The sequence below is a fragment of the Schistocerca americana genome, chromosome 5 (assembly GCF_021461395.2).
Source record: "Schistocerca americana isolate TAMUIC-IGC-003095 chromosome 5, iqSchAmer2.1, whole genome shotgun sequence".
NCBI classification, from domain to species: Eukaryota; Metazoa; Arthropoda; class Insecta; order Orthoptera; family Acrididae; genus Schistocerca; species Schistocerca americana.
The window spans coordinates 227,909,572-227,937,157 of NC_060123.1; the positions used below are offsets into that span (position 1 = coordinate 227,909,572).

Genomic DNA, 27,586 nt, shown 5'->3' on the forward strand with positions numbered 1-27,586 from the left:
CACTGGTACATCATGAACATCCTCTGTCCTTATGTGTTAACGATCATGTGACAGTATCGTTGAGCTAGTTTTCAACAGGACAATACTGATCTTCACATGGCATATGTCCCTATGAACTGTATGATGTTAAGTTACTCCTATGGACATTAAGATCGCCAGATCTGACCCAAGAGAACATTTCTGGAGACAACTCCAACGTCAACTCCATGTCCACAAGGAGCAGTTAATTGCCTCAAGAAACGATACAATGGCTATATGACACTCTTCCCAGTCGAATCAGTGCATGCATCCAACCAGAGGTGGTGGTAACGTCGTACTGATAAGCATACTGCCAAGTTCTTAACAAATTTAATTTGATTTTTTAATCACTGAAATAACATCGCTAATTGTCTCAACCCATGAAGTTTCAAAGTTTCATTTTATTACATACTCCACATCTGAGCGTCCTCTTTTTTGTTTGTTTGGCAGTGTTAACTTGTTGGACTGGTACTGTAGAAGTGCAGTGCATTTGTAAACGAAATCACACATGAGACACTAGTCTGACCAGTTCCTGAGTATTGCTCCAGTATTAATCCAGAGAGGTGCTGATGCTATCGTAATTCGTCGGTATAGCTCATACGACAGCGTAACAGATTCTCACGGACTTTTATGAGAACATCTAAAAGAAGGGCGGTGTTGTTCTTCCGAAACTTTTATGAATAGACAGTTGTTGGAGGGAACTCATTTCGAAGGACGAAGATTCGATTCTCCGTCTGGCCAACCACATTTTAATTTTGGGCGCAGGATCCAAGCCACCTGCAAGCAGGTTCGCTTGGCAGATAGCAGAGCCCACGCCTCCCGAGCAAGTCTAAGTAGATATTAGCCCCGAGCCCTCTGTGCCATCTCACAGTGTAGTTCGTGGGCTTAGGTTTCTGTCTACAACAATTCGCTTCATAGTAAACATCTCGTCCGAAGCTGTTGCAGATACTATGAGTAGGATGGGAAAGAAAAAGCTACTTCAGAAGGATTACGCTTTCGGATTTCAAAAATGGTTGAAATATGGTGCAGCACGATGGACATGCAACATTAAGAATTGCAAAAATTGTATTACATCTGCCTCCATTAAAGAAACTAATGTGCTCGAGAGCCAAGACGACCACGGCTGCGCAGAAATAGATGGTGATTAAATTCAGAGGCAGAAAATAGTCGGTGATCTGAAGAGGAAATCTGCAGAACATATACGTGAGAGACGTGTGCAATCAACTGAAAGGAGGACACACGTAAGATGTAACCTTTAGAGATGTCGACAGTTTTTGTAAATCCATTTACAAAGCAAGGCGGAAAATTCTATCGAAATAACCTTCAAGTCTTCAAGAGGTTCATTACAAATGAAACACACAAAACACTGGTGTAACATTCCACAATGTGGTAAAATATTACACCAGTGTTGTGTCTGTTTCATTCATAATATATAAATTATTCTACGAAAAAACGACGAAACAGTCAAGCAAAGAGAGAGGTTCATGTTTTTCTGAAGACAGTAAGTGTAAAAACTACGTACGAGTCGGATATGGATCAAACGTTCCACCTTTAACGCCGTCTTCATCACCAGGTTATTAAACTCTGAACTTTTCGCTTTCTGAATTTCTAAAACAGTGACGTATTTATAAGAGCAACGATTCATTCTGAGAATTGTGCAGACGTCCGAATCAGATCGGACAGGGTTTGAAGTAGAGCAGCCGTTTCATCTGCCATTGGATAAGCGGCTAATGGAACCTATCATGAGCTGTCACTCGCATGCACAGCCTGATAACGGCAGTCGTGTTCACGGTATCAATATGCCGCTTGCTTGAGTGGCGAAATTATCCGTGTTCTGGTTTTTCCGTAAGGAAACTTTCCGTTCCGTTCAAAAGCATTTGCTTTTTCTATTAGAACACTTTCATTGATATATACACAACACGCGTCTTAAAAAGGAAGGGAGATGAGGACTTAACTTTCAGACGACGTGCAGTCCAAAGGGTCAAACGTGCTTATTGATATTGTGTGAAAGGTACAGGCAACCGGATTACTGGATTTGAAAGCCATACTGGATACGCACATGCAACTGCAGCCCAATCGATGGTTAATAATGATCTGCACGCATGTACGCAAGTTTCCAATAAAAAGGAATTTTGAAATTGCAACCGGGGAGGTGGAGAGGGAGTGGATGAAAGCATCATAAATTTCTAAAACAGTTGTAAAAAGTAATCTGCCATCCACCCATACATTTATAAAAATCACTGTACCTGTATATTTGCGTACCATCAACGTCAAATGGTTCAAATGGTTCTGAGCACTATGGGACTTAACATCTATGGTCATCAGTCCCCTAGAACTTAGAACTACTTAAACCTAACTAACCTAAGGACATCACACAACACCCAGTCATCACGAGGGAAAGAAAATCCCTGACCCCGCCGGGAATCGAACCCGGGAACCCGGGTGCGGGAAGCGAGAACGCTACCGCACGACCACGAGCTGCGGACGTACCATCAACGTCTCCAGGTAAATTATTGGATAGATTTCAATCGAAATTGGTCCAAATAATACATACTACCTAAAAAGAAACACTTTAAGTAAGAACCACGTATCTCTCTCAGTGGTAGGAGTGGAAAGGGGGATCATAGAATCATGACTCACATCTAAATCTACATCTACATGATTACTCAGCAATTCATAATCAAGTGCCAGGCGAGAGTTCATCGAATCACCTCTAAGCTACATCTCTACCTTTCCACTCTAACAACGTGCGGGAAAAACGAACACTTAAATGTTTCCATATGAGCACTGATTTTTTATTTTCACACTCTGAGGTGAAAGTTGGTGATTGATATTTCGTACCGCAGTGAAAAACTGCATTTGTTTTAAGGGCCGTCACCCTAATTCGTGCATCATATCCGTGGCACACACTCCCCTATTTCGCGATGATACAAAACGAGCTATCTGACATGGCCCCGCAGGAGTTAGCTGGGATAGATACCTGGGAAATCATCAGACAACGCCTGAAGGCCAATGCTTTCAGTACGTGGAAGTTGTGGGCAGTACGGGCAGGCACCGTTTCTCTAATAAAAGTTTTTTTTACCTTTAAAATTTTACAACTTTATTAACTTGATTTTAAAATAGTAAGTTAACATTCGTTATCATGAACAGCAAGATCCTCAATGGTTTCTTAATGTAAGTTCCTGGAGTATTTTAACAGATCTAAGAACAGACCTTAGAATCAATTCACAACGCTTTAAAACTCAAAATCCCTTTTTAAGCAAGGAAAAAAAACAAATTGCATATGCAAGGTTAAATAAAAGACCTAACGCCACATGGTAATACCAATCACCTGTGTGTGATCTCTACTTTTGCAACACGGTCGCACTATTCCATGGATTACACTACACTAGACGCAGACAGTTGGGGTACACACATTCCGTCCCGGGGGGGGGGGGGGGGGGGGGGGGGGGGGGGGGAGGAGGGGGGTTATGGGGTGGTGACAGGACGGGTATCCGGCTACCCCTGCAAATTAACGCGACAAATCCGGTTAACCATAACAGCAGACTCCGCCAGTCGGGATAAATGCTTGGAAAGAGATCACCTGTGATCTCTAAACGCAATAAAATATTGATCACAAAATTTTAATTAAAACAACTTAAATGCAATAAAAACAGTACTATCAACGTACACTCAAACCCTGTAGCCTATATGATGCGCACCGCATCACAAAATATTTTCCTTCCTTTTAAACACTTTATACCATAAACCTCCCTACATGTGACTACACCCAACGAATGACAAGCGTATATGTTACAATTAACCAGCTATGTAAATCTCTTACTTTTAAAATAAATAAAAAACACAAATCACCTCTTACGCTCAGTGATTACATCCGTTAAAAAATATATACAATACATGTATATTGATTTCGTCCTGGTGATGCGCTATTGTGCACAGTGCGCTCCTTCAGCACCACATGCGGCACGGGAGAGATTTTCCGCGATGTACAGAACGTTAACGGGGCGCAACCAACTTACACAAACTGCATACTGGGATTATATGTCGATATGGATGCGGCTCACAAATCTTAAAACGGGCGAAGGCGTTGATGCGGTACTACTGAACACTTCGACTATACCGCACCGCACCGAACAGCAGTACGGGGGGTAGACAAGAGACAAATCAACTGTTGAAAGCCAACCCCAGCAAAGGCAGTAAGAAAATATTTGGGGCTTTAAACTCTTGAGACGGCCATACGAAACCACAGAATGACGTCCCAAGCTAAATTATGAAAATACTATCGGCGATTTCGCCACGACAAATAGAACCGTACAATACCACAAGAAGTGAATTGCGATTAACACGATTCGTAAGCGTCCGACTGAAAAGCTCCACAGTCAGTCTTTCCCTTACTACAAACGCTTAACAATACCTCCAAAGTTCACTCGTGAACACTACCAAACTGTCAAATTACTCTTAACTGTAGACAACAGTTTAACACCCTGGCAGCCGACTTCGGTTTCTTAATAAGACAAGCAATGATTCGGTCCCTCACTTGGATCCACCTGCGATCCGAAACAGTCATTTATTTTTAAAGCAGCTAAATAGATGACAATGCCGATATCAACACTCTCCTCCCAAGCAGCGCTCTAACAGGAGTCTGCAGTACCGAAGCAAAGCTTACACCGCTCACAAGTCTGATATACGCGCCACCATCGTGCACCTTTTCAGAATTCTTGTGTTCACCTCATGCACCAAACTTGCCGTTTTCTTCTTCGGAATCCAAGAGCAGAACCAAAAAATCACTTCTCAGCCCTTGAATGACCAAACGATAATTGCCATCGGGACAACACCGGCCCACCACACTGGGATTTTCGAGCCCCCGGCGTTCCGTCCCCAAACGACTGCTTCCGCGGGGCCCACCGACCAAGCAGCCTGCCCTCCGACACAGACATCACTGCTCAAGCACAATCCAGAGCTAACTCCCACCAACCCCCTTCTTCCTCGTTGCGTCGCCTCGCGGCGCGCGGGAAGCCAAGTCTCCAAAGATATGCAGCCACCAGACTCCAATCCGATCTCGATATTCACTTCGCTATCCGTTTTTAAACGTTTTTGATGTCCTCCGTCAGTTCTATCTGATGCGGAACTCACACCGCATGGCAATACTCCAGAAGAGGGCGGACAAGCGTGGTGTAAGCAGTCTTTTTAGTAGACTTGTTACATTTCCTAAGTGTTCTGCCAATAAACAGCAGTCTTTTGTCTGCTTCCGCCACAGCAATATCTAGTGATCGTTCCAATTTAAGTTATTCGTAACTACACTACCAGCCATGAAAATTGCTACATCAAGAAGAAATGCCGATGATAAACGGGTATTCATAAGACAAATATATTATACTAGAACTGACATGTGATTACGTTTCCAGGAAATTTGGGTGCATAGATCCCGAGAAATCAGTACACAGAACAACCACCTCTGGCCGTAATAACAGCCTTGATACGCCTGGGCATTGAGTCAAACAGAGCTTGGATGGCGTGTACAGGCACAGCTGCCCATGCAGCTTCAACACGATATCACAGTTCATCAAGAGTAGTGACTGGCGTATTGTGACGAGCCAGTTGCTCGTCCACCATTGACCAGACTTTTCAGTTGGTGAGAGATGTGGAGAATGTACTGACCAGGGCAGCAGTCGAACATTTTGCCGGCCGGTGTGGCCGTGCGGTTCTAAGCGCTTTAGTTTGGAACCGCGTGACCGCTACGGTCGCAGGTTCGAATCCTGCCTCGGGCATGGATGTGTGTGATGTCCTTAGGTTGGTAAGGTTTAAGTAGTTCTAAGTTCTAGGGGACTGATGACCTGAGAAGTTAAGTCCCATAGTGCTCAGAGCCATTTTTTTCGAACATTTTCTGTATCCAGAAAGGCCCGTACAGGACCTGCAACATGCGGTCGTGCATTATGCTGCTGAAATGTAGGGTTTCGCAGGGATCGAATGAAGGGTTGAGCCACGGGTTGTAACACATCTGAAATGTAACTTCCACTGTTCAAAGTGCCGTCAATGCGAACAAGAGGTGACCGAGACGTGTAACCGGTGGCACCCTATTCCATCACGCTGGGTGATACGCCAGTATGGCGATGACGAGTACACGCTTCCAATGTGTGTTCACCGCTATGTCGCCAAACACGGATGCGACCGTCATGATGCTGTAAACAGATCGTTGCTGTCTTGCAAACGTCCTCATCTGTTGATTCAGGGATCGAGACGTGGCTGCACGATCCGTTACAGCCGTGCGGATAAAATGCCTGTCATCTCGACTGCTAGTGATACGAGGCCGTTGGGATCCAGCACAGCGGTCCGTATTATCCTCCTGAACCCACTGATTCCATATTGTGCCAGCAGTCGTTTGAGCAGCAATTTCGCGATACGATAAACCGCAATCGCGATAGGCTACAGTCCGACCTTTATCAAAGCCGGAAACGTGATGGTACGCATTTCTCCTCCTTACACGAGGCATCACAACAACGTTTCACCAGGCAACGCCGGTCAACTGCTGTTTGTGTATGAGAAATCGGTTGGAAACTTTCCTCATGTCAGCACGTTGTAGGTGTCGCCCCCGGCGCCAACCTTGTGTGAATGCTCTGAAAAGCTAATCATTTGCATATCTCAGCATCTTCTTCCTTTCGGTGAAATTTCGCGTCTGTAACACGTCAACTTCGTGGTGTACCAATTTTAATGGCCAGTAGTGTATAATATTTTTAGATTTGTGTGATTTATCGTGCAACAAAATTTTAGCAGATTCTTTTTAGTTCTCACGTGGATGACCACATTTTTCACGATTTATATTCAGTTGTCACTTTTTGCCCATACAGATATCTTGTCTAAATCGTTTTGTAATTCGCTTTTATAGTCTCACGACCTTACACAACAATAAAAGGCAGCAGCATCTGCAAACAATGTAAGACGTCTGTTCAGATTGTCTCCTAGCTCGTTTATGTAGATCAGGAATAACAGAGGGCCTATAACAATCCCTTGGTGAATGCCAGATATTTCTTCTGTTTTAATCGATGACTTTCCGTCAGTTACTACGAACACGGGAAACACGAATCCAATCACCTAACTGAGACGATACCTTATAGGCACGCAATTTAATTAGAAGCCGCTTATGAGGGTCAGTGTTAAAACGCTTCTGGAAATCTAAAAATATAAAGTCAATTTGACCTCCCTTGCCGACAGCAGTCATTACTTCTTGAAAGTAAAGAGCTAGTTATTTTCCGCAAGAAAGTTATTTTCTGAGTCCATGTTGGTTATTTGTCAGTAAATCGTTTTCTTGGAGATGATTCAACAAAGCAAGGAGCAATTTCAATCAAATTTTATATATACATTACTCATTATATTGATTTTTTTTTTGTTGAATTCACTTAGAAGTTTAAAATTCTTACACCGTCAAGGGACCATAGTCCTTAATAGGCGATATAAATTTGAACCTGATGCGTCTACCCCTTCCTGAGAAAAAGGATTCTTAACAGTCGGACAGAATGACAGACGGACAGGCAGCAAACGGTTAACAGGACTATCCTATAAGAGTTCCGTTTGTACAAATTTACACTCAGATCCCTAGAAATATAATTTTTGGTATGGGTCGCGCGAGGGATGACCCATTTATGTTAGCGTAATTTCCAGACAATGTTTGACGAAATGGAAAGACTTCAAAACCGTAATCTGAGGATATCTGTTCTTGGAACGTTATTTGCAGAGCTCTCGCGGACACTGTAAGTACAGTTCTTTCTTCGAAATTATTTGCAGTTCCAAATCAATTTTTTTTTATTTCCTTTTCAATCATTTTACGAAGATATCAACAAACATTAGCGTTATTTCGGTTCGTCTGCAGTGTAACTAACGTAAAAACTGAAAGAAATTTTCCCCGTACGGTTCCACGACTTTCGAATTTCCTCTGTATACTCTTCCCGTTGCCTTGAAACTGTGCTAACAGAAAAGTTTCATGGCCTGCCCGACCCGCGCCAAAGATGCTTTTCTGTCTAAACGCTTGGCCACCTGGAGCTTCCACTTCTATCACTTTAATTTCTGGCCAAACCCTGCATACACCATAGATCTGGACGAAATCGGTGATGACTAATAGGCACGTTCCCCCTGTTAGCTGGAAATTCAGCCTGGGGACCAATGGACGAGACATCCAGTGCTCGCTTGGATATGTTATAAACACTGTACAGCGTCTCTTACCTGTTGCTAAAGTGCAAAGGGACTGCCGTGCGATCAGTTCCCTTTTCGCCGTCCGCCCACAGATACGCGAACACACCACAATCCGTCACTCCTCTTCGTGTGAGGGCAAACTATTCAGACGATGCGCGTCGAAACACGCAGTAACATTGGAGTTGCCAAGGGATTTCAGCGGCACCAAAGGTCTGAAAGCTTTCGCCACTGGTACAAAAACATCGCCGCAGCCTGGGGCAGCAAAGGTCTACTATCGCTAATGCAGCTTCTACCTGTTTCCGGACTGCGGCTAATTCTCCCTGTGCCCACACGCAACAATCAGAGTCCCTATATATTATTTATTATATATGAGATTACACAAAACCACGAATAAAATTACTAATGAGTCACTGAAGCACTGACGAAAGATGGAGCAGGTCACAAAGATTGCAGAAATAAAGTAAATAAAGTTACACTAATGATTACTGCGGCGGAAAAATACATTACGAAGTGAGCAAACTTTACAATACACAAACTATTGAAAAATACGCAAACTCTTACAATAAGGTTCTAGGGGCTAATGACCTCAGAAGTTACGTCCCATAGTGCTCAGAGCCATTTGAACCTTACAATACAATAAATAACATTGCTAAAAGCAGATAAACAGCTACTGTTCACTTCTAGTAAGAAGCACGTAACAACACCATCACACTAAACTATGTGCACAATTTGTGTTTACCGACAGCTTGCTTGCGCCATACCATTCTCCTGCAGTAGATTATCACTACCGACTCGAGCATTGAAATCGCAATGCAGTAACACCTTTTCAAGTGTATAAGGTTTCGCGAGTTGGTTATGTAATTTATTTTTTCGTTTCCCTCAAGGGAGAAACTCGCTTGCTTCATCAGTCTGTGAATAGTGAGAATTACGTTCTTTATGTACTCTTAAATACAGCAGCTATATGTGTGTTATGTTTCTTAGTCACAGATGAGGGATTAGCGATGTATCCATGACATGAATGAAAACTACAACACATTTTTGATTACGTCCTCATCTAAAATGAAAATTCTTTTCCACTAACTGTTAGCTTGCGTAGACCGTGGTTTATCAAAAATATCAGGATTACTTGAGGAATACAGACATCTTGAAGAATAAAAAAGCAACATTTTATGTCAGAGAGGAACAGCTTTGGTGTCGATACGGCACCTAATTAAAAGACATACTGTATTGTACTGAAGAAAACAATCCACTTAACTGAGAAAATGTAGGGATAACCGCGTCACGCAACGAAATAAAGACGATACAGTATATAGCGAAGGAGGAAAGTGGTACAATCAGAGATGATGAAGAGCAGATAACTTTAAGAGGACATCAAGCACTGATAACACATGTGTGTAATGTAGCAAAGCTTTTTAACAAGCATTTTATATCTGTTACTGATAAGATAAAGTTGTAATATTCAGTAAACGCATCCTGGAATACTTGAGACCAACCGTTAGAAATCAGTAACACGAATATGGTCCTTACTCAACCGGACTAAGTTATGTCTAGCACAGAACATTTAAGATCGAGTAATTTTGGTGGTTATGATAAGATATCAACAGAGTTGATTAAAGAGTGAGCTTAGTAACATCGTTAGGTATTTGTGCAACCAGTCATATATCTTAATTTCATTCATCATAAATGATGTTTTTAGGAAGCCTGCAACCGTGTCATTCAAGATTTAAATAATAAAAAAAAAACTGTAACAGCTGCGTTTTTTCCAAGCATAGTACGACGCCTTTCGTGAATTTTTTTCTCATTAGTAAGGGCAAATATTTACACAGATATTTTACGTATATTTGCGAGTTTGGTGTTCCGCTTTTCTAGGTACGCAGTTGTCTTCTTGTGGTTTTACTGTAAACGAAACATCAGGAAACATATCTTTTGTAATTTTTTACGTGCTAATGTCAGACAATGGTATTTTTTTCTGTCTACAAACAGCTACTGTGCATCCTGCATTATGCTTTTCTTTTTGCATGACATCCTTATTTCTGTATTTAAGCACATTGCTTCTGCTTTTCGCTTCACAATGGCTTCTACATCCTGGTTTAACATTAATGCAATTTGGAATTAGACACAATACCAGACTTTTGCAGTAATCATAACGAAAATATTCAGCAGCTAGGAACCGTAGTTTTGATACCGGAAATCAAAGGTGACAATAACACCATTAACATCATAAATTTTTTCGATAATGTACACAAGAATGGACAATTTTAAAGTTGAACACCATAAAAATAGTACAAGTTTAGAAAATCACAGCAACAGGCATACTTTTAAGATATACAGAAAAAATGTAACTTCCAACACTACACTGCCGGATGTGTCACGCAGATATACACAAGAACGCTGCATGCAAAACAACCATACACAAAGCAAACAAAATTCCTGTGAACGAACAAAATAGGGAGACGGAATCAGACATAATTAAGCAAATTGCACTAGCTCAGTGTCAGACAAATCGCGGAAAAAATTGCAAAAACGGAAGAAATTCCTGGCTCTATGGAAGGAACTAATAATAAAATCAAATACATGGCAATCGCACGTTTTGTAGATAACATTTTCCAAAAAATAGCAAACATACTTAGCTCACTTAAATAGAAAGTTGCTTTCTCCACAAACAACAACAGAAATTAATTCCTACCTTAAACAATAAAATAGATAAAATCTCATTCTCCGGAATATATAAAATCAGATGCAACAGTTGCTCAAGCCACTACGTATGACAGGAGTTTCAAGCTAGATACACTGGAAACATCAACTGGAATACACACAATTAATTCACAAAATCGGCCATGACAACACACATAAAAATCGCCTCACGGTCATACAAGAAGATCCTAATACACTTTATCACATCCATAAATCACATACAATGGATTTAACGGATGAGCTGGAAGTTTCTGCACGCCACAAATAGCAAGGAGAAAAAATTTTCATTTACAAGCTAGATAGTGATTTAATTAATTTTTTGGAATATTTCTACTGTATACAATAACTGTAGCAGATCCATAAATATGTTCATACATTTCATCCAATATTTTCAACAAAATAGAATAAAACAGAATATACCCACCAAAAATGGAACACCTCTGACTGTATGCAAACTCTTTGGGAAGCCATACTGTCATAATATCTTTGTACTGTATTTTCATTTCACGTAAACAAATATTGAGGGCGATGGTCTGTGATCTACATGCATAAAGTGCAGTACCTGTCAGTAAGCAGACAAAAAATTCGATTTTCTAATACACTGAAAAATGTCCGATATTACGAATTTAAACAAATTGCGAGAACATACTTAATTCATTATAGTTATACAATAAATTATAGGCTCCCGGCATATTTCATGATATATCTAAGACGATTATGTGCATAAATTATAACGTTCTTTTATTTGGTTATCGTGATATCATCTGCTTTTGTATTAAATGATTGTAGCTATAACTTTGCAACAGGAAGAAACGATTTCAAAGAAAGAGCCCTGCATTGAGCTAGCTGTCTGTGTAGTAATAACCCGTCAGCTACAGTTCCAAATGATAAGTTTTATTTGTAGATGACATGGAAATTGAGATAACCTGTAAGTCACTGATAGGACTAGAAAGAATTGTTAACGAAATCCTTATGGACATTATTCTATAGTTTCTAAACATTTAATTATTCTGAACTTTGAAGACTCACTATATACATTTTAAATATGCAAAAGGTTCTCATTCTGCACGTGCTTAAAATTTGATGACTTACAGATAGAAGAGGTTGACAATGTTACATTATTGGGATTTCAACTTCATAGTAACTTCAGTTGGAAGAACCATATTACTGAATGACGTTATCAAATTTGTTTACGATCCAGTGCTACCACAGACAGCAGGTTTCTTACAAAAAAGCTTGCATATTTTGTTTATTTTTGTTACAGGCTCTCATACGCTATAAATATATTGGGATAACACAACAGGCCAAACTAAAGTTTCCTGCGTTCAAAGAGGTCGAATACGAATTACCAATATTGTCAATTCAATAATGTCTCATACAGTCAAATGTTTGGGCACACTAAGCACTGATTCCTCAGTTAAATGTGCCGTAACTCTTACAAACCAACAGCTCAGTCCAAATAATTAATACCTTGAATAGGAATAAGCTACATAATAACGATGTCGAATGGTATACCTTACTCACGAACATTTACAACTTTTTGGCAACCACAAATAGTTTATCCACTAATAAAATGCAGTTAAGAGAAATCTAAAGGAATTATTGACGAACAGCTCCTACCGCAATGACTAATTTCTAATGAAAATAAATTTATATATTTATTACTACCAATATCATATAACGCGAGTGCTTTGTACCTACCAACACCTGTAAAATGTATAGGTTGATCTGTTTGTGAGAACTTTCGTATTAATTTGTAAATGGAAAGACGTTTGTAATATTTTAGCTCCACATCTACATCCATAGTTCGTACGCAACTGTACGGTGCGTGGCGGAGGGTACCATACCACTACTAGTTGCTTCCTTTCCTCCTCCAGTTGCCTAATTTCTCATATCTTATCCTCGTAGTCCTTACGGAAAACGTATGCCGTCGCCAGTAGGATCGTTCTGCAGTCAGCTTCAAGTGCCGGTTCTCTAAATTTTCTCAATATTGTTCCACGAAAAGAACGTCGCCTTCCGTCCAGGGGTTCACGTTCGAGTTCCCGAAGCATCTCCATAACACTTGCGTGTTGTTCGAACCTACTGATAACAAATCTTGAACTATTTTATTTAGCGTCTAGAGAAGGAAATTAATTAGTTCATTCACGAATATGTACGATGTACTTGTTCATCTGACATGTTTCACACCTTCGAGTATCTCTTTAATATAGACTTATGAAACGAACGGGATGCGTAATATAGCTGAATGTATAATTTTCCTAGACAAGAGCAGAAAACTGTAAAAGCTATTCTCAATCTGCCCAGTGTACAAGGCCAGTGGTCATTAATCTGGCGTGAAGATTTCTGCCAGGTCTAGCTGACATCCTGTGTTTCAGCTTACCTCTGAGCCCAGTCTTTGCATTTGTTTACAAGACCACCAGGAAATTCGAGAACCAGCCTGATCAACGGAATTAAGCATATCTCAGTATCAGGGTACCCTCCGGCACGCACCGCACGATAGCTTGCAAAGTATGGATGTAGCTGAAGGAGTAGAACTAGAAAAATTTTAAACATCTTTTCATTCACAAATTAGTACGAAAGTTATCACAAGCAGGTTAACCCACACATTCTACAGGTGTTTATGGGGTAGGTACATAATGTATACAAATGCGGTGTCAGTGACGTTAATGGAATCTAAAACAACAAGGAAAAACACATTCACGTCCTGTCACCAAAGTAGTTGCGTTAGAACAAGATGAGGAAGAAACTGCTGTAATTTCGTTGGAGGATGTGTCTCAGCATTTGCTTGAAGTGACTTATGGAAAAGCTGGAAAGCTCAATTTTGGCTGATTTGAGGGGATTTGACCCCAGACTATCCTAGTACGATTCCGGTGACACAACGGTTGAATTACCCACTGTAAGTACCGAAAATATCCTCATGTTTTTTATACGCGCTAACATATCTGAAAGATGAAGTAGCTGAAGCCAATAAACAGTGAAGAGTAATCACGCAAAATATCATAAGAGAGTGATCATAATGACTCTTTCATATTGCAGCGGAGAATATGGAAGTGTCGTAATTTGGAACAATTTTCGAACTCTTGCCAGCCCTGCAATAGAATTTTAATATATCTACTTATTCCATTTTGAAATGAAAGGATTCACTATATGTTTCCTGCAGTCTTTTTCTGAAATTGCCAAAATTACTCCGGAGAAGTAAGATTTTTCCAAGAGTGAGAAACTGTTCCAAGATACAACTTGGTCATGTACCTGGGAACAAATGTTCTGCTTAAATTTAAAAGTGCTGCAATTGAAGAAATTTACCAGTACTGTATTTAATAGTTTATATGTTACACTATTAATTTACGTCACACCAAGAATCAGTAACTGAAAACAAATGAAGAAGTATCATCAAAAGCCAGTTACACGCTCAAAACCGCTTGAAAAAGAAGCTAATAACAATCAACACGTGTTTCCATTTTCAAGACAATGACTTGATGACAAGCATGTCTGCTCTCACGTTCCCAATCAGTCCAACGTCGGACTACCGTCACCGCCCGAATGCCTCATGAATCTAGATACTGTACTATTCGACAAGCTGTTCAAATGGAGATACACAATCAGGCCCCTTTCAACTGTCACGTGCTGAGACCTGAGTTTCTCCCGGTGTACACAATGGCTTAACGGGAACGCAGCCGGGTGACGCCTTCGACAACCACCAATATTTCGACAGGTGACCACCCTGTCATTTTCAAGGTAAAACTGCAGTAATTAAGCGCTGGGCAAGGCAATTTAAAACCTGTGATTACAGAGCAATACCGGAAACATAACACACACACACACACACACACACACACACACACACACACTGCGAATAGTAGTGCCACCACACGACCAAACATGACCGATGCCAAAATTTATCTATAGTGAAAGCTACTAAACAATGGGTGAGATAGCATTCACTCCGTCCTTCTATTTTTAACGAAGGAGAGATCAGGATCCCACGCGGAATTTAAGTAAAAATCTCCATCTCTATTTATGAGGTTACTTGCTAATTTAATTTCAACTGCTTTCTGAATAACACAATCCCAGTAGCAGTGCATGTCACAATGTCCATGTTGTTATATCTCGTAGGATGACCGGTGCTAATACAATTTTTTGCAATAGCCGATTTGTTCGGCTGTTCTCAGCGTGTGTGACCACTATGTTCCGTAGACCGCTCGTCTTGATATTATGATGAATACCACGACATGCCAAAACTGCAAGAAATGCGACAGACACGTGCCTTAGCTAACCAAAATACATCCTTTACGGAACCTAAAAGGATCCTAATCTTAAATGTTAGGTCTGAAAACAGATTTCGCATCACATTTCCGCAAAATACGACCAGTCTTGTTGGAACTGCTCCCTGCGTAAGGGGGAAGGTCGCAGACCTGGGTACCAACTCGGTATTATCATCACTCACCCGGTGCACGGCTGGTCGATAGCGCAATGCACGCCTGATCTGTCTTTCACTGTATCCATTGTGACGAAAGGTGACCCTAAGATGGGTTAGCTGAAGGCAGACATGCTTTTCCATCTCCATCGCAAAACGAATATTAAGGTGGATCGAATTGAGGTGCTGTAAAAAGTCGTTCAAAGCCTCAGTACCTTCAGACCAAACGACAAAAGTATGGTCTACATATCTGGAAAAAGATTTCAAAGCCGTCGACTCCAAGGCACGTTCCTTATCATTCGATAAGCAGATTCGCATTAAGAGGTGACAAGGGGCTTCCCATCGCAACTACATCTGTATTGTCATAGTGCTGGTCATTGAATAAAAAGTAAGTTGGAAGTCAACACATGTCGAAATAGGTTCATTAATTCAGTTCAATTAACAAAAGCAATCAGACGGAGGAACACGAGTGAAGAGAAAGGGAACATCAGAACTTACTACGATATCAGAATCATTCAGGCGTATTCCCTTTAAACGAAGTAAGAAATCTGCCGATTTCCTAATAGTGGGCTCAACGGAGTAACAAGGTGTTTTGCTACACCACATGTTCTTGCAGTTGTGGCGTGTCATATACAGGGTGGATCACCTGTACTACCACCGCAAATATTGCGGAAATGGAAGGTGCTATTGATGTGCGGTTTTCACAGAGTGCCGTGGTTGTTAGGGGCTCGCTTCTGAGCCAATTAACAGACTGTAATAATACTCAGAAAGTGTATTTTTCGTGCAAACATACACTTTTTTAAATGGAACAAAGCCCTTTAAATGCGAACATTTTAGGTACGGCTTTGCCGGGACTGTTGTTGACAATTAATGAAACAACAAGTTTACTGTTACCAGTCACTGATTATTTATCTCCACGACGCGTTTCAAAGATTTAAACCTCCATCATCAGGTGGATTTACACTTGTTAATATGACATTTGTGTGTGTGTTGTGTTACGATTTTTTGGAGGAACTTGTGGCACTGTCTAATTTGAAATGACGTTATTTTTGAGACAATTTCTATTGAAGTGAATGTGCTGGAAGTTAATCTGCCCAGTCACGCAATCAAGGCTATTTTCGAGTGCAAAAACAGTGCAGAAAAGCTCGCATTGATAACACAGCACATTTACTTCAATAGAAATTGTTCAAAAATAACGCCATTCCAAATTACACAGTGCCATGAGTTCCTCCGAAAAATCGTAACACAAAACGCACACAAATGTCATATTAACAAGTGTAAATCCACCTGATGATGGAGGTTTAAACCTTTGAAACGCGCTGTGGAGATAAATAAAAAGTGACTGGTAACAGTAAACTTGTTGTTTCATTTAAGGAATAAAAAAGTGGTTCAAATGGCTCTAAGCACTACGGGACTTACCATGTGAGGTCATCAGTCCCCTAGACTTAGAACTACTGAAACCTAACTAAACTAAGAATATCGCACACATCCATGCCCGAGGCAGGATTCGAACCCGCGACCATAGCAGCAGTGAGATTCCGGACTGAAGCGCCTAGAACCGCTCGACCTCAGCGCCCGGCATTTAAGGAACAAAACCCATTGACATTAACAGACTAAAATTATAATAAATTAGAAGGTCAGTGGTGTCTGTTGCGGGATTCTAGTGCGAGTCATTTACGAGATATCGTATTTTTAAAAGTTTCCACACCGGCAGTTGTTTGTACCATTCAACCTGCGTTGTCGCTAGGTTCGATGTTGTTGTGTTAGATCATAGTGTGCTTGTGTGCTCCTTGAGTGCATTCCGAATTGCTACATCGTGTGTGACAGTCCAAGCAGTAGTTCGTGGGTGGATGATGGGATTTACCAAAGCAGAAAAAGCCGACATGCTAATGGTGTATGAAGAGTGTAGGAAGAATGCTGTTCTTGTACGGTGTATGCGGCAAGACATCCGAATAGACGTCGACCATCTCGGCAATTATTTATCAGCTTCTTCAACCAGTTTCGTGAAAGTGGTAGTGTAACACCTAGACAACTTAACAGAAGGAAACAAGTGACGACAGAAGAGGGATAAATTAATGTTCTTGCTGCTGTCGCAGTTGATCCGCATGCCAGTTCCCGCCCAATCACACGAGGAAGTGGCGTAAGCCAGGCACGTGCCGTAAGCATTCTCTGTCGACATAGGTTTCATCCCTATCACATCTCTCCCATCAAGAGCTGCATGGCAACGATTATGCGAATCGTGTTAACTTCTATACATGGACATTAAGACATGGCACTCCACATGTATGATCCCGTATCTTGTTCAGAGATGGAGCCACATTTATCAATCATGACGAGGTAAACAACCGAAACGTGCACTACTGGTCTGTTGACAACCCCCATTGGCTTCGTCAGATGGAACGTCAGCGCCCATGGAATGTAAATGTATGGTGTAGGACAGGGAACCATCAGCTCTAGGCTCATGTTTCACAGATGGAACACTGAACGTGTCGCAGTCTCCTAACAGACCATCTTCTGCGGTTGCTAGAAGATCTTCCTCTGCAGACTAGGAGGAACCTGTGATACCAACATGCTGGCTCTCCAGCCCATAGTGCACGAAGCACTACAGCATGTCTTCACAGATTGTTTCCAAATCGTTGGATTGGACGTAGATGATCTGTACCTTGGCTCGTCCGTTCTCCGGATTTGACGCTTGTAGACTTTTTCTTTGGGGGGAAGCTGAAAGACGTTGTCTACAAGGACGCACCAACTACAATCCGATCATATTCAACGACGTATTACTGCAGCCTGCTCGTACATCTCCACTAAAATGCTAGCACGTGTGTGCAACAGTCGTTCAGTGCCAGACTTGGAAGCGCGTATTGCCGCTGCCGGTGGTCATTTTGAACTCAACACGTTGTGAAGCGTCTCGTTACTGGCCACAATCCACATAACTAGTGTGTGCAGTTGTCTTGTTGTTTAGTGCGTGCTACCACAGGTATTCTACAACTGTCGGGGTGGAAACTTTTAAAAATACGACATCTCGTAAGCAACTAGCACTATAATCCTGCAACAAACACCACTGACATTCTAACATTCTCCACTTTTAGTTTGTAAATGTCAATAGGCGTTGTTCCATTTAAAAAAGTGTATGTTTGCACAAAAAGTACACTTTCTAAGTATTATTACAATCCCTTCATTGGCTAACAGTACGAGGCCCCGACTACCAATCCACTCTATAAAAACCACATATTAATAACACTTTCCGTTTCCGAAATATCTGCGGTGCAAGTTTTAGGTGATTCGTCCTTTAAAGGGCAGTCTACAAGGAGCGAGGAGGAGCAGTGTGCTGAACATAAGCATCACACACGCTTACAACAGACGGGCAGAATATTGTCTTGGCCCCGGTTGTACCTTGGAATGTAACAACGAGGAAATTCTGGCATGCACTTCCAGCTATTGGGACAGTGTTACTAACGAAGCAATTAAAATTAAATTACCAAGAAACCTCGTAAATAGAGATGGAGGGTTTTAGTTTGATTCTGCATGGAATCTTGCTCACTCCCTCGTTTAAAAAAAAAAAAAAAAAAAAAAAAAAAAAAAAAAAAAAAAAAAAGCCAGAGGCACTTCACAGTTTATTTCTCACTTTTCGCTTTCGATAACTTCTAGCGTCGGTCATCTTTGGTAGTGTGGTTGTGCTACTGTTTACAGTGTGTGTGTGTGTGTGTGTGTGTGTGTGTGTGTGCCTGGTGTGTGAGTGTGTATGTATGTGTGTGTGTTATCTATTCGATATTGCTTTTCAAACCGAGCTTTTAAATTCCCTTTCACAGTGCCTACTAGCTGCAGTTTCGCCTTGAAAATGGTAGGGTGGTCACTTGTCAAATATCGGCGGTTGTGGACAACGTCACCCGGCTGCATTCCTCTATGTTGTTTATAAGGTGCTGATAATGCGGTAGCTTACCCATACGCGTCATCTTCGCGTCCTTCACATTGATCACTCAACATCTGACGCTGTTCACGCCACTAATGTACGCTATCTGGGCTAGTAACAACAATAAACACGAGCAACGCTAATGCTCTGTGATAGCCGTTATACCTTCCACAGAGAAATGCGACTCTGATCACTTACATGGCCGCCGACGGTGTGTACTGTGCTAAGCTACATTGACACTGGCTTGCCTTCTGGGCGGTTCACGTTTTTTTGTCAGGCTGTATAGGTCTGTAGTTCTTGCCACTGTCTGTGACCGTCGGTGTCGACCTTCTTTCATTCTTGCCGAAGTAGTATTGCGCCCCGCGCTAACAGGAACGTAAATTTTAAGCGTATAAAGGATTGAAGAAGAATTGTCCTGTGCTCTCGCAACCAGAAGCAGCTCGCTTTTCGCACGAGTTCCGCACACACGGCGTTTGAGCTCCCACAAGGAAGTTTTATAAAAGCGAAGTGGCGCGCTGCGCGAAATAATGGCGAGAGCAAGGCGACGCGCCGCGGCAGGTCGGCTGCCGGCTGCTGGCTGCGGAATGACGTGCGCTGATTAACGAGCGCGGGGATATGAACTGGCGGCCGCGCGGCTCAAAAGCGCCACGGCGGTCCTTTGTGCAGCGCTCGCTGCCTGATTGTTCGCCACCGGCAAATCCGGTACCGAGCGCGCCGACAAAGGCCGCGCCGGATTTCGCAGTATCATTACGTTTCCCGAAAGCAAACTCTGAGCAGGTTGTCAGCGAAAGTTTCATTTAACCATTCTTTCTAGGGAATCGCACTGAAAGGGGAAACAGCTTTTACTCTCAGAGAAAAAGTCGACGAGTGATGCCTCGCTCTTTAATAAACCAGTAATATCCCTGATAACCGAAGTTTTTCCATTATGTACTTACAATGTAAACGAGGCTGTGTAGCTGGGCGTATCAGCGCTATCTTGTGGGCGACCAGTGTCAGTGATCGCGGCTGTCCTAGCGCAGCCAATCACAAGCTTCACAGTGTGCATAAATCATTTAAATAAATTAATTAGAACATTGTTATGTAATCACTCCAAAGACGCCCTTCATGCATCTCTCAACATTATCTTGTACAACTGCCTTCGTCTCCGAATAGCTATTACAACCTTCGAGCCGGCCGAGGTGGCCGAGCGGTTCTAGGCGCTACAGTCTGGAACCAGGCCACCGCTACGGTCGCAGGTTCGAATCCTACCTCGGGCATGGATGTGTGTGATGTCCTTAGGTTAGTTAGGTATAAGTAGTTCTAAATTCCAGGGGACTGATGGCCTCAGGAGTGAAGTCCCATAGTGCTCAGAGCCATTTGAACCATTTGAACAACCTTCTAGGGGCACCCAATAAATAATACAACACTTTTTTATCTCAGCCAGTTTCTGTTGAAAAAATGCGAAATTTGCTGTGGGAAATCGTGGAATAGCCCCGCTTCAACCCCTATACTATCGTGAAGTTCCGATAGCTGGTGGCGCTAGAACTAGCCTTCAAAATGGCGTCTGTAACGGAGGTACGTTCCAAGTAAAGAGCTGTCACTGAGTTTCTTTTGGCGGCAACTGAGCATTGCAATTATTCGTAGGCGCTTGCAGAATGTCTATGGAGACCTGGTAGTGAACAAAAGCACGGTGAGTTGTTGGGCGAGGCATCTGTTATCATCGCAACAAGTTCGGGCTAACCTGTCTGCCCCCAAGCTTGCCGACCGTCCGCACACAGCTGTGACTCCTGCAGTGTTGGAACGTGCGGACATTCTCATTCGAACTGATCGGCGAATCACAATCAAACATCTCGCTGGTGTCCGCCTGCTTAGCTGGGTGGTAACATGCTTGCCTCCCGTGCAGCGGACCCGGGTTCGATTTCCGGCCGGGTTGGAAATTTTCTCCGTTCGTGGACTGAGTGTTGTGTTGTCCTCATCATCATTTCATCCTCATCATCGGCGCGCAAGTCGCCCAATGTGGCGTCGAGTGAAATAAGACTTGCACGTGGCGGCCGAACTTCCCCGCATGGGGACCTCTCGGTCAACGATGCCAAACGCTCATTTCATCGCCATACTCTCATTTCATTTTTACCTCGCTGGTAAATCGGACGTCTTTCTTGGTAGTGCTGACACACTCGTCCACCAGTTGGGGTGTTCAAAGGTGTGTGCCGCTGGGATCCTCATATCCTAAAAGAAGACCTTAAAGAGCAACGATGTACCATCTGTGCGGAATTGCTTGAGCATTACCAGACTGATCGTGACAGTTGCTTGTCGAACTTGGTCACAGGCAATGAAATATGGCTTCATCGCTTCGAACCGGAAAAAATGGAAATTAATGGAGTGGTACCATACCACCTCTCTTCTGAAGAAAAAGTTCAAAGTCACACCATCGACCAGTGAAGTCAAGACTACGGTCTTCTGTGACTCTGACTGGGTTGTTCCGTTTGAAGTCCTCCCTTGTGGTGCAACGACCAACTCTGAAGTGTACATTTCCACCCTCAGGAAATTGAAGGAACGTCTTCAGCGTGTTTGTCACCACACAGATGCAAACGAGCGTCTCCCTTTCCATGACAACGCAAAGCCTCACACAAATCTGCGCACCCGAGAGAAGCTCAGAAAACTTCATCGGACTGTTCTTCATCATCCACCCTACAGCTTGGATCTCGCACATACCGATTTCCAGCCGGCCGCTGTAACGGGAGTCACAGGATAAAATATTTGCGTAATTTACGTGTACATCATGCCAGAGACGAAGGCCTACTGTTAGGAATATACCGACTCAAGCGACCAGGAAAAACTGGAGCTATTAAAGCCAGGTATGAGGAGCACCTGTTGGGTTAAATGGTCGTATGGCATCGTTGGCCGGGAGGCCCCATGCAGGGGAGTTCGGCCGCCGTATTGCAAGTCCTCTTTAGGTGTCGCCACAGCGGCGACTTGCGAGTCAATGATGATGAAAATGATGACGAAGGACACACAACACCCAGTCCCCTGCCGGGAATCGAACCCGGGCTCCCGGCGTGGTAGGCGGTAATGCTACCGCTACGCTACGGAGGCGGACAAAACAGCTAACACCATAACATAGACGAGTAAGGGTTTTGGTCGACCTTAGGGAACAAGAACGATATTGCAGTGCCTGTGTCATTCTGAATTACGATGCAGAGTTCTTCGGACATGCATGTGTAAGGACGACCATCAGCTGTAGAATGGAATGACGACAATGAAAATTTGTGCCGGACCGGGACTCGAAACCGAATTTTGCGCTTATCGCGAGCCGTCGCCTTACCAGTTGGCTATCCGTGCGCGACTCACGGCCAAACCCAAACTTCCATATGTCGTCAACCAAGCTTCTACGACCTGTACTTGTACATTCATTATATATATTCCCGTACAGGTCAGGCGCTGTACTTGAAAGTCGCTTGCCCATTGTCGGCAGATAAATATGATATTGCACTGCCTGTGCCATTCTGATTACGACGCAAAGTTCCTTCGGACATGCATAAACAGGCACTGCGTCGCCCACAGCCGTTATGAAATACATGAAATGAATTCCCAATTGCTGTAAAATGGAATGCGTTACTGCTCCGGATTATATGACCATTTTGGTTGATCAGGTCCATTTGATGGTACAATGTTCCTCAATAGTGATGCTCGCATCGTCCAGGGCTGGCTGTGTAAGCACGAGGATTAATTGTTGCATGTCTCCTGGCCACCACAGTATGTAGATGTCAATATTATTGAATGTTTGTGGTCTAGTTTGGAGAGAAGGGTGCCTGATCGCTACCCAGCTCCATCATCGCTAGCTGAGCATGTCATTGTTTTGTGGAAAGAATTGTATAAGTTCCCCTCAAAGCTACATAAGACCTTTTTCATCCATCCCTAGACAACTGTAAGTTGTTTTGGACGCTTATGTGTTACGTTATATGTAGCCATGTAAATGTTAGAGCGATAGTAGTAGGAAAAAATTAAGACAAGGAGTAACAGTATGATGTTGTTATTGTTGGGGTCATCAGTCCTGAGACTGGTTTGATGCATCTCTCCACGCTACTCTATCCTGTGCAAGCTTCTTCATCTCCCAGTACTTACTGCAACCTACATCCTTCTGTATCTGTTTAGTGTATTCATCTCTTGGTCTCCCTCTACGATTTTTACCCTCCACGCTGCCCTCCAATACCAAATTGGTGATCCCTTGATGCCCCAGAACATGTCCTACCAACCGATCCCTTCTTCTAGTCAAGTTGTGCCACAAACTTCTCTTCTCCCCAATCCTATTCAATACTTCCTCATTAGTTATACGATCTACCCATCTAACCTTCAGCATTCTTCTGTAGCACCACATTTCGAAAGCTTCTATTCTCTTCTTGTCCAAACTAGTTATCGTCCATGTTTCACTTCCATACGTGGCTACACTCCATACAAATACTTTCAGAAACGACTTCCTCACACTTAAATCTATATTCGATGTTAACAAATTACTCTTCTTCAGAATCGCTTTCCTTGCCATTGCCAGTCTACATTTTATATCCTCTCTACTTCGACCATCATCAGTTATTTTGCTCCCCAAATAGTAAAACTCCTTTACTACTGTAAGTGTCGCATTTCCTAATCTAATTTCTTGAGCATAACCCGACTTAATTCGACTGCATCCCATTATCCTCGTTTTGCTTTAGTTGATGTTCATCTTATATCTTCCTTTCAAGACACTATCCATTCCGCTCAACTGCTCTTCTAAGTCCTTTGCTGTCACTGACAGAATTCAATGCCATCTGCGAACCTCAAAGTTTTTATTTCTTCTCCATGGATTTTAATACCTACTCCGAATTTTTCTTGTTTCTTTCACTGCTTGCTCAATATACAGATTGAATAACATCGGGGAGAGGCTACAACCCTGTCTCACAATGATGGAGACTGCAAAATTAGATCAGTGATTAGAATTAAAAAAAATGTTCTTCGGAAAGAGTGATATAAACGTATTTTTGTACAGGGAGCGCCAAAATGATTTGACAGTTTTCGCCTCCTCACAGTTGAGCGAGTAGGTGGTGAGGAGTGGCGGGGAGTGGGCATTTCAGAGCCTACACGTGGACTTTTTTTAGTAGCCATGGAGCAGTGGTCGGTTGAGCAACGCGCGTTCATGGTCGAGGTGTTTTTTAAAAGTGGCGATTCCTGTGTTGCTGTGCATCGGCTGTTCCGTAGGCGTTTTAATTTAGGTCCACGAGGAGAAGTTCCGGCAGGCAACACAGTTATGCTGTGAATGACTAACTTCAGAGCTACAGATTCAGCTTTGAAACGGAAGTCGACTGGCCATCCAAGATCGTCCCGGACGCCAGGAGAATATCGATAGAGTAAGAGAAGCTGTGGAAGCCTGTCCTCGGCGGCCGAACAGTAAACAAGCTGCTGCTTTGCATACGTATGACCGCTCGGTAAGACGACTTTCGCGGTTTGATCTGCATTTCCATCCATACAAAATTTTTATTGCTCAGCAGTTCAGGCCCAATGACTATGCAAAGCGAAAAGCATTTTCAGAGCAATTGATTGATTTGATGACAGATGAAAAAATTTTCACAATGAGTGACGAGGCACATTTTCATCTGGACGGTTATGTAAAGAAACAGAACTTTCGTTATTGGTCAGCTACAAATCCTGAAGAACTGCATGAACGTCCTCTGTGTAGTCCTAAGGTCACTGTTTGGGCCGGCCACGGTGGCCGAACGGTTCTAGGCGCTCAGTCCCGAACCGCGCAGCTGCTACGGTTGCAGGTTCTAATCCTCCCTCGGGCATGGATGTGTGTGATGTCCTTAGGTTAGTTAGGTTTAAGTAGTTCAAAGTCTAGGGGACTGATGACCTCAGATGTTAAGTCCCATAGTGCCCAGAGCCATTTGAATCATCACTGTTTGGAGTGGTATAACAAAAACTTTTGTTGTTGTGCCATACTTCTTTGAAGATCCGGTCAGTTTGCAATGTTATCTGTTATCCTGATCCCTGAACTTAGGAGAAAACTCTTACTGCGCAGTAGAATGTGATTCCAGGAGGATGGGGCAACTGCCCATACAGCCAATGCGGTTATGGAGTTTTTAGAAAAGTAAGTTTCGTGGCCCAGTAATCTCGCGTTTCGGGGATATTGCATGGCCTGCATGCTTCCCTGATGTACGCGTTTGTGATTTTTTCCTTGTGGGATTCCTTGAAATGATGAGTCTACACAAACAAGCCCCGCACATTGGGCGAACTTAAAATGGCTGTAACTCAAGAAATCGTCAACCTGTCTTCCCCAATGTTAGGGAATGTGTTCGACAGTTTTGGTGCGAGACTGGAAGAGTGCTTGCCGGCCGGGGTGGTCGAGTGGTTCTAGGCGCTACCGTCTGGAACCGCGCGATCGCTACGGTCGCAGGTTCGAATCGTGCCTCGGGCATGGATGTGTGTGCTGTCCTTAGGTTAGTTAGGTTTAAGTAGTTCTAAGTTCCAGGGGACTGATGGCCTCAGAAGTTTAAGTCCCATAGTGCTCAGAGCCATTTGAACCATTTTTTTGGAAGAGTGCTTCATCACAGAAGGGCACCATTTGAAGGACGTCATCTTCAAATCTAAAACTGATGAAATCGGTTGTTCCAATATTATTTTGTTTAATTTCCATTAACACCAATACAATTTTTTATCACTCTTAACATTTGTGTTATTTGTACTTTAAAACTGTCAGATCTTCTTGCCGCTCCCAGTAAGTGACGGCCCATTGTTGTTATTAAAAAAATTGACTACAATAATTAAATAAATAAATAATTTCCATTAAATTGTGATGGCCATATGTAACCGGTATATTTATTTTGAGTTACTGTGTGCACTAAATGTCTTGGGATGAAGATTTCGCTGTGGTCCTGTTAAGGGGGGCAGGACGTCAAACGGGCCGACTTGGGGCAGAAGAGGCACCACAGGACATTTTAATTTCTTCAGTCTATACTTTTACAAATAAATTCATAAAACCTTGTAAGCATGACCAGGAAGGATTCAGGATTCACACTCGTAACAGTGGAAGTTCAAAAACATTAAAAAATATTTTTTTTACATGTCAAATTCCATTATTTTTTCACTTACTATTGGCTCCATTTGTTGCTATAGGTACACTTTTCTTCATACGTAAGGGAGATTCTTCGATGAATTTCGCACAGCGTACAAACCATACTTACAGGTGTATGAAACTCCAGAATTTTCCAAACCCATTGAAAACTGCGGTAAAACTTCAGATAATTAACAATAGAATTTGAGTTTTTTCTAAACATGAAATCTGCAATATAACAGCTCATTCATTTTTTTGTAAATTAAAGAAATTCTAGAGTTTAATGCACCTGTAAGTATGGTTTCTATGCCGTGCAAAATTCATAGATGAATCTCTCTTACTTATGAAGAGAAGTGTACCTATAGCAACAAATGCAACCAATAGTAAGTGAAAAAATGATGAAATTTCACGTGCAAATAAAATTTATTTTGTTAAGTTTTTCAACATCCACTGCTACGAGTGTGAGTCCTGAGTGCTTCCTGGTCATGCTGACAACGTTTTATGAATTTAATTGTACAAGTATAGACAGTGAAAATTAAAATGTCTTGTGGTGCCTCTCCTGTCCCGAGTTGGCCCGTTTGACGTCCTACCCCTCTTAAGGAGGTGCGCTTGCGCTCAGATTTGAGGTGCTGGTGGACGGTGTGTGAGCTGTTTGTACGGTGGTGCGCAGGTGCTGTTCCTGGTGGCGGCCGTGGTGTTCCTGTCCTCGGAGGTGTGCCCGCGCGCCCCGGACTGGTACGTCTGGCTGTACCCCACGGCCGCCTTCCTGACTGCGGCGCTCACCATCTGCACGTACATCTTCTACGTGCTGGGCGTCGCCGAGGACGAACCCGACCACTGGGTCCGGGCGGTGAGTCCACCTGCCGCCGTCTCAGCAACACCACGACTCTGTTGTACGGGTATCCTAAACGATGAACCCATTTTCAAAAATTCGTATGTATTCAAGTACAAATCCAAGATGAACAAGCTTTATATGAGGGTAATCCCAAAAGTAAGGTCTCCTATTTTTTTTATAAGTACAGAACACTGTTCGTGTGGCAGTTGGTCACACTGTTATGAAGAGTGCTTCACGCGCTGTGTGTAAACATGAGCACGCCGCGCTGAGGTGCTGTCTTGGCTTGGCAGCTGTTCAGAATGGAGCTCCCGTTGGATCTTACCGCCAAGTGCGAATTGCGCGCAGTTATTCGGTTTTTGAACGCAAAGGGCACTGTCCCAATTGAGGGTTGGGTTGGGTTGTTCGGGGAAGGAGACCACACAGCGAGGTCATCGGTCTCATCGGATGAGGGAAGGAACTCGGCCGTGCCCTTTC

The 27,586-nt window shown here is 42.8% G+C and overlaps 1 protein-coding gene across 1 annotated transcript in view; it reads left to right on the forward strand.

Moving 5' to 3' along the window:
- LOC124616279 overlaps positions 1-27,586 on the forward strand; it is a 150,339-nt gene that overhangs the window by 65,423 nt on the left and 57,330 nt on the right. Inside the window, exon 2 of the mRNA XM_047144581.1 lies at positions 26,948-27,127. Coding sequence (XP_047000537.1) covers positions 26,948-27,127 — 180 coding nt within the window. The remainder of the gene's footprint in view (positions 1-26,947; positions 27,128-27,586) is intronic.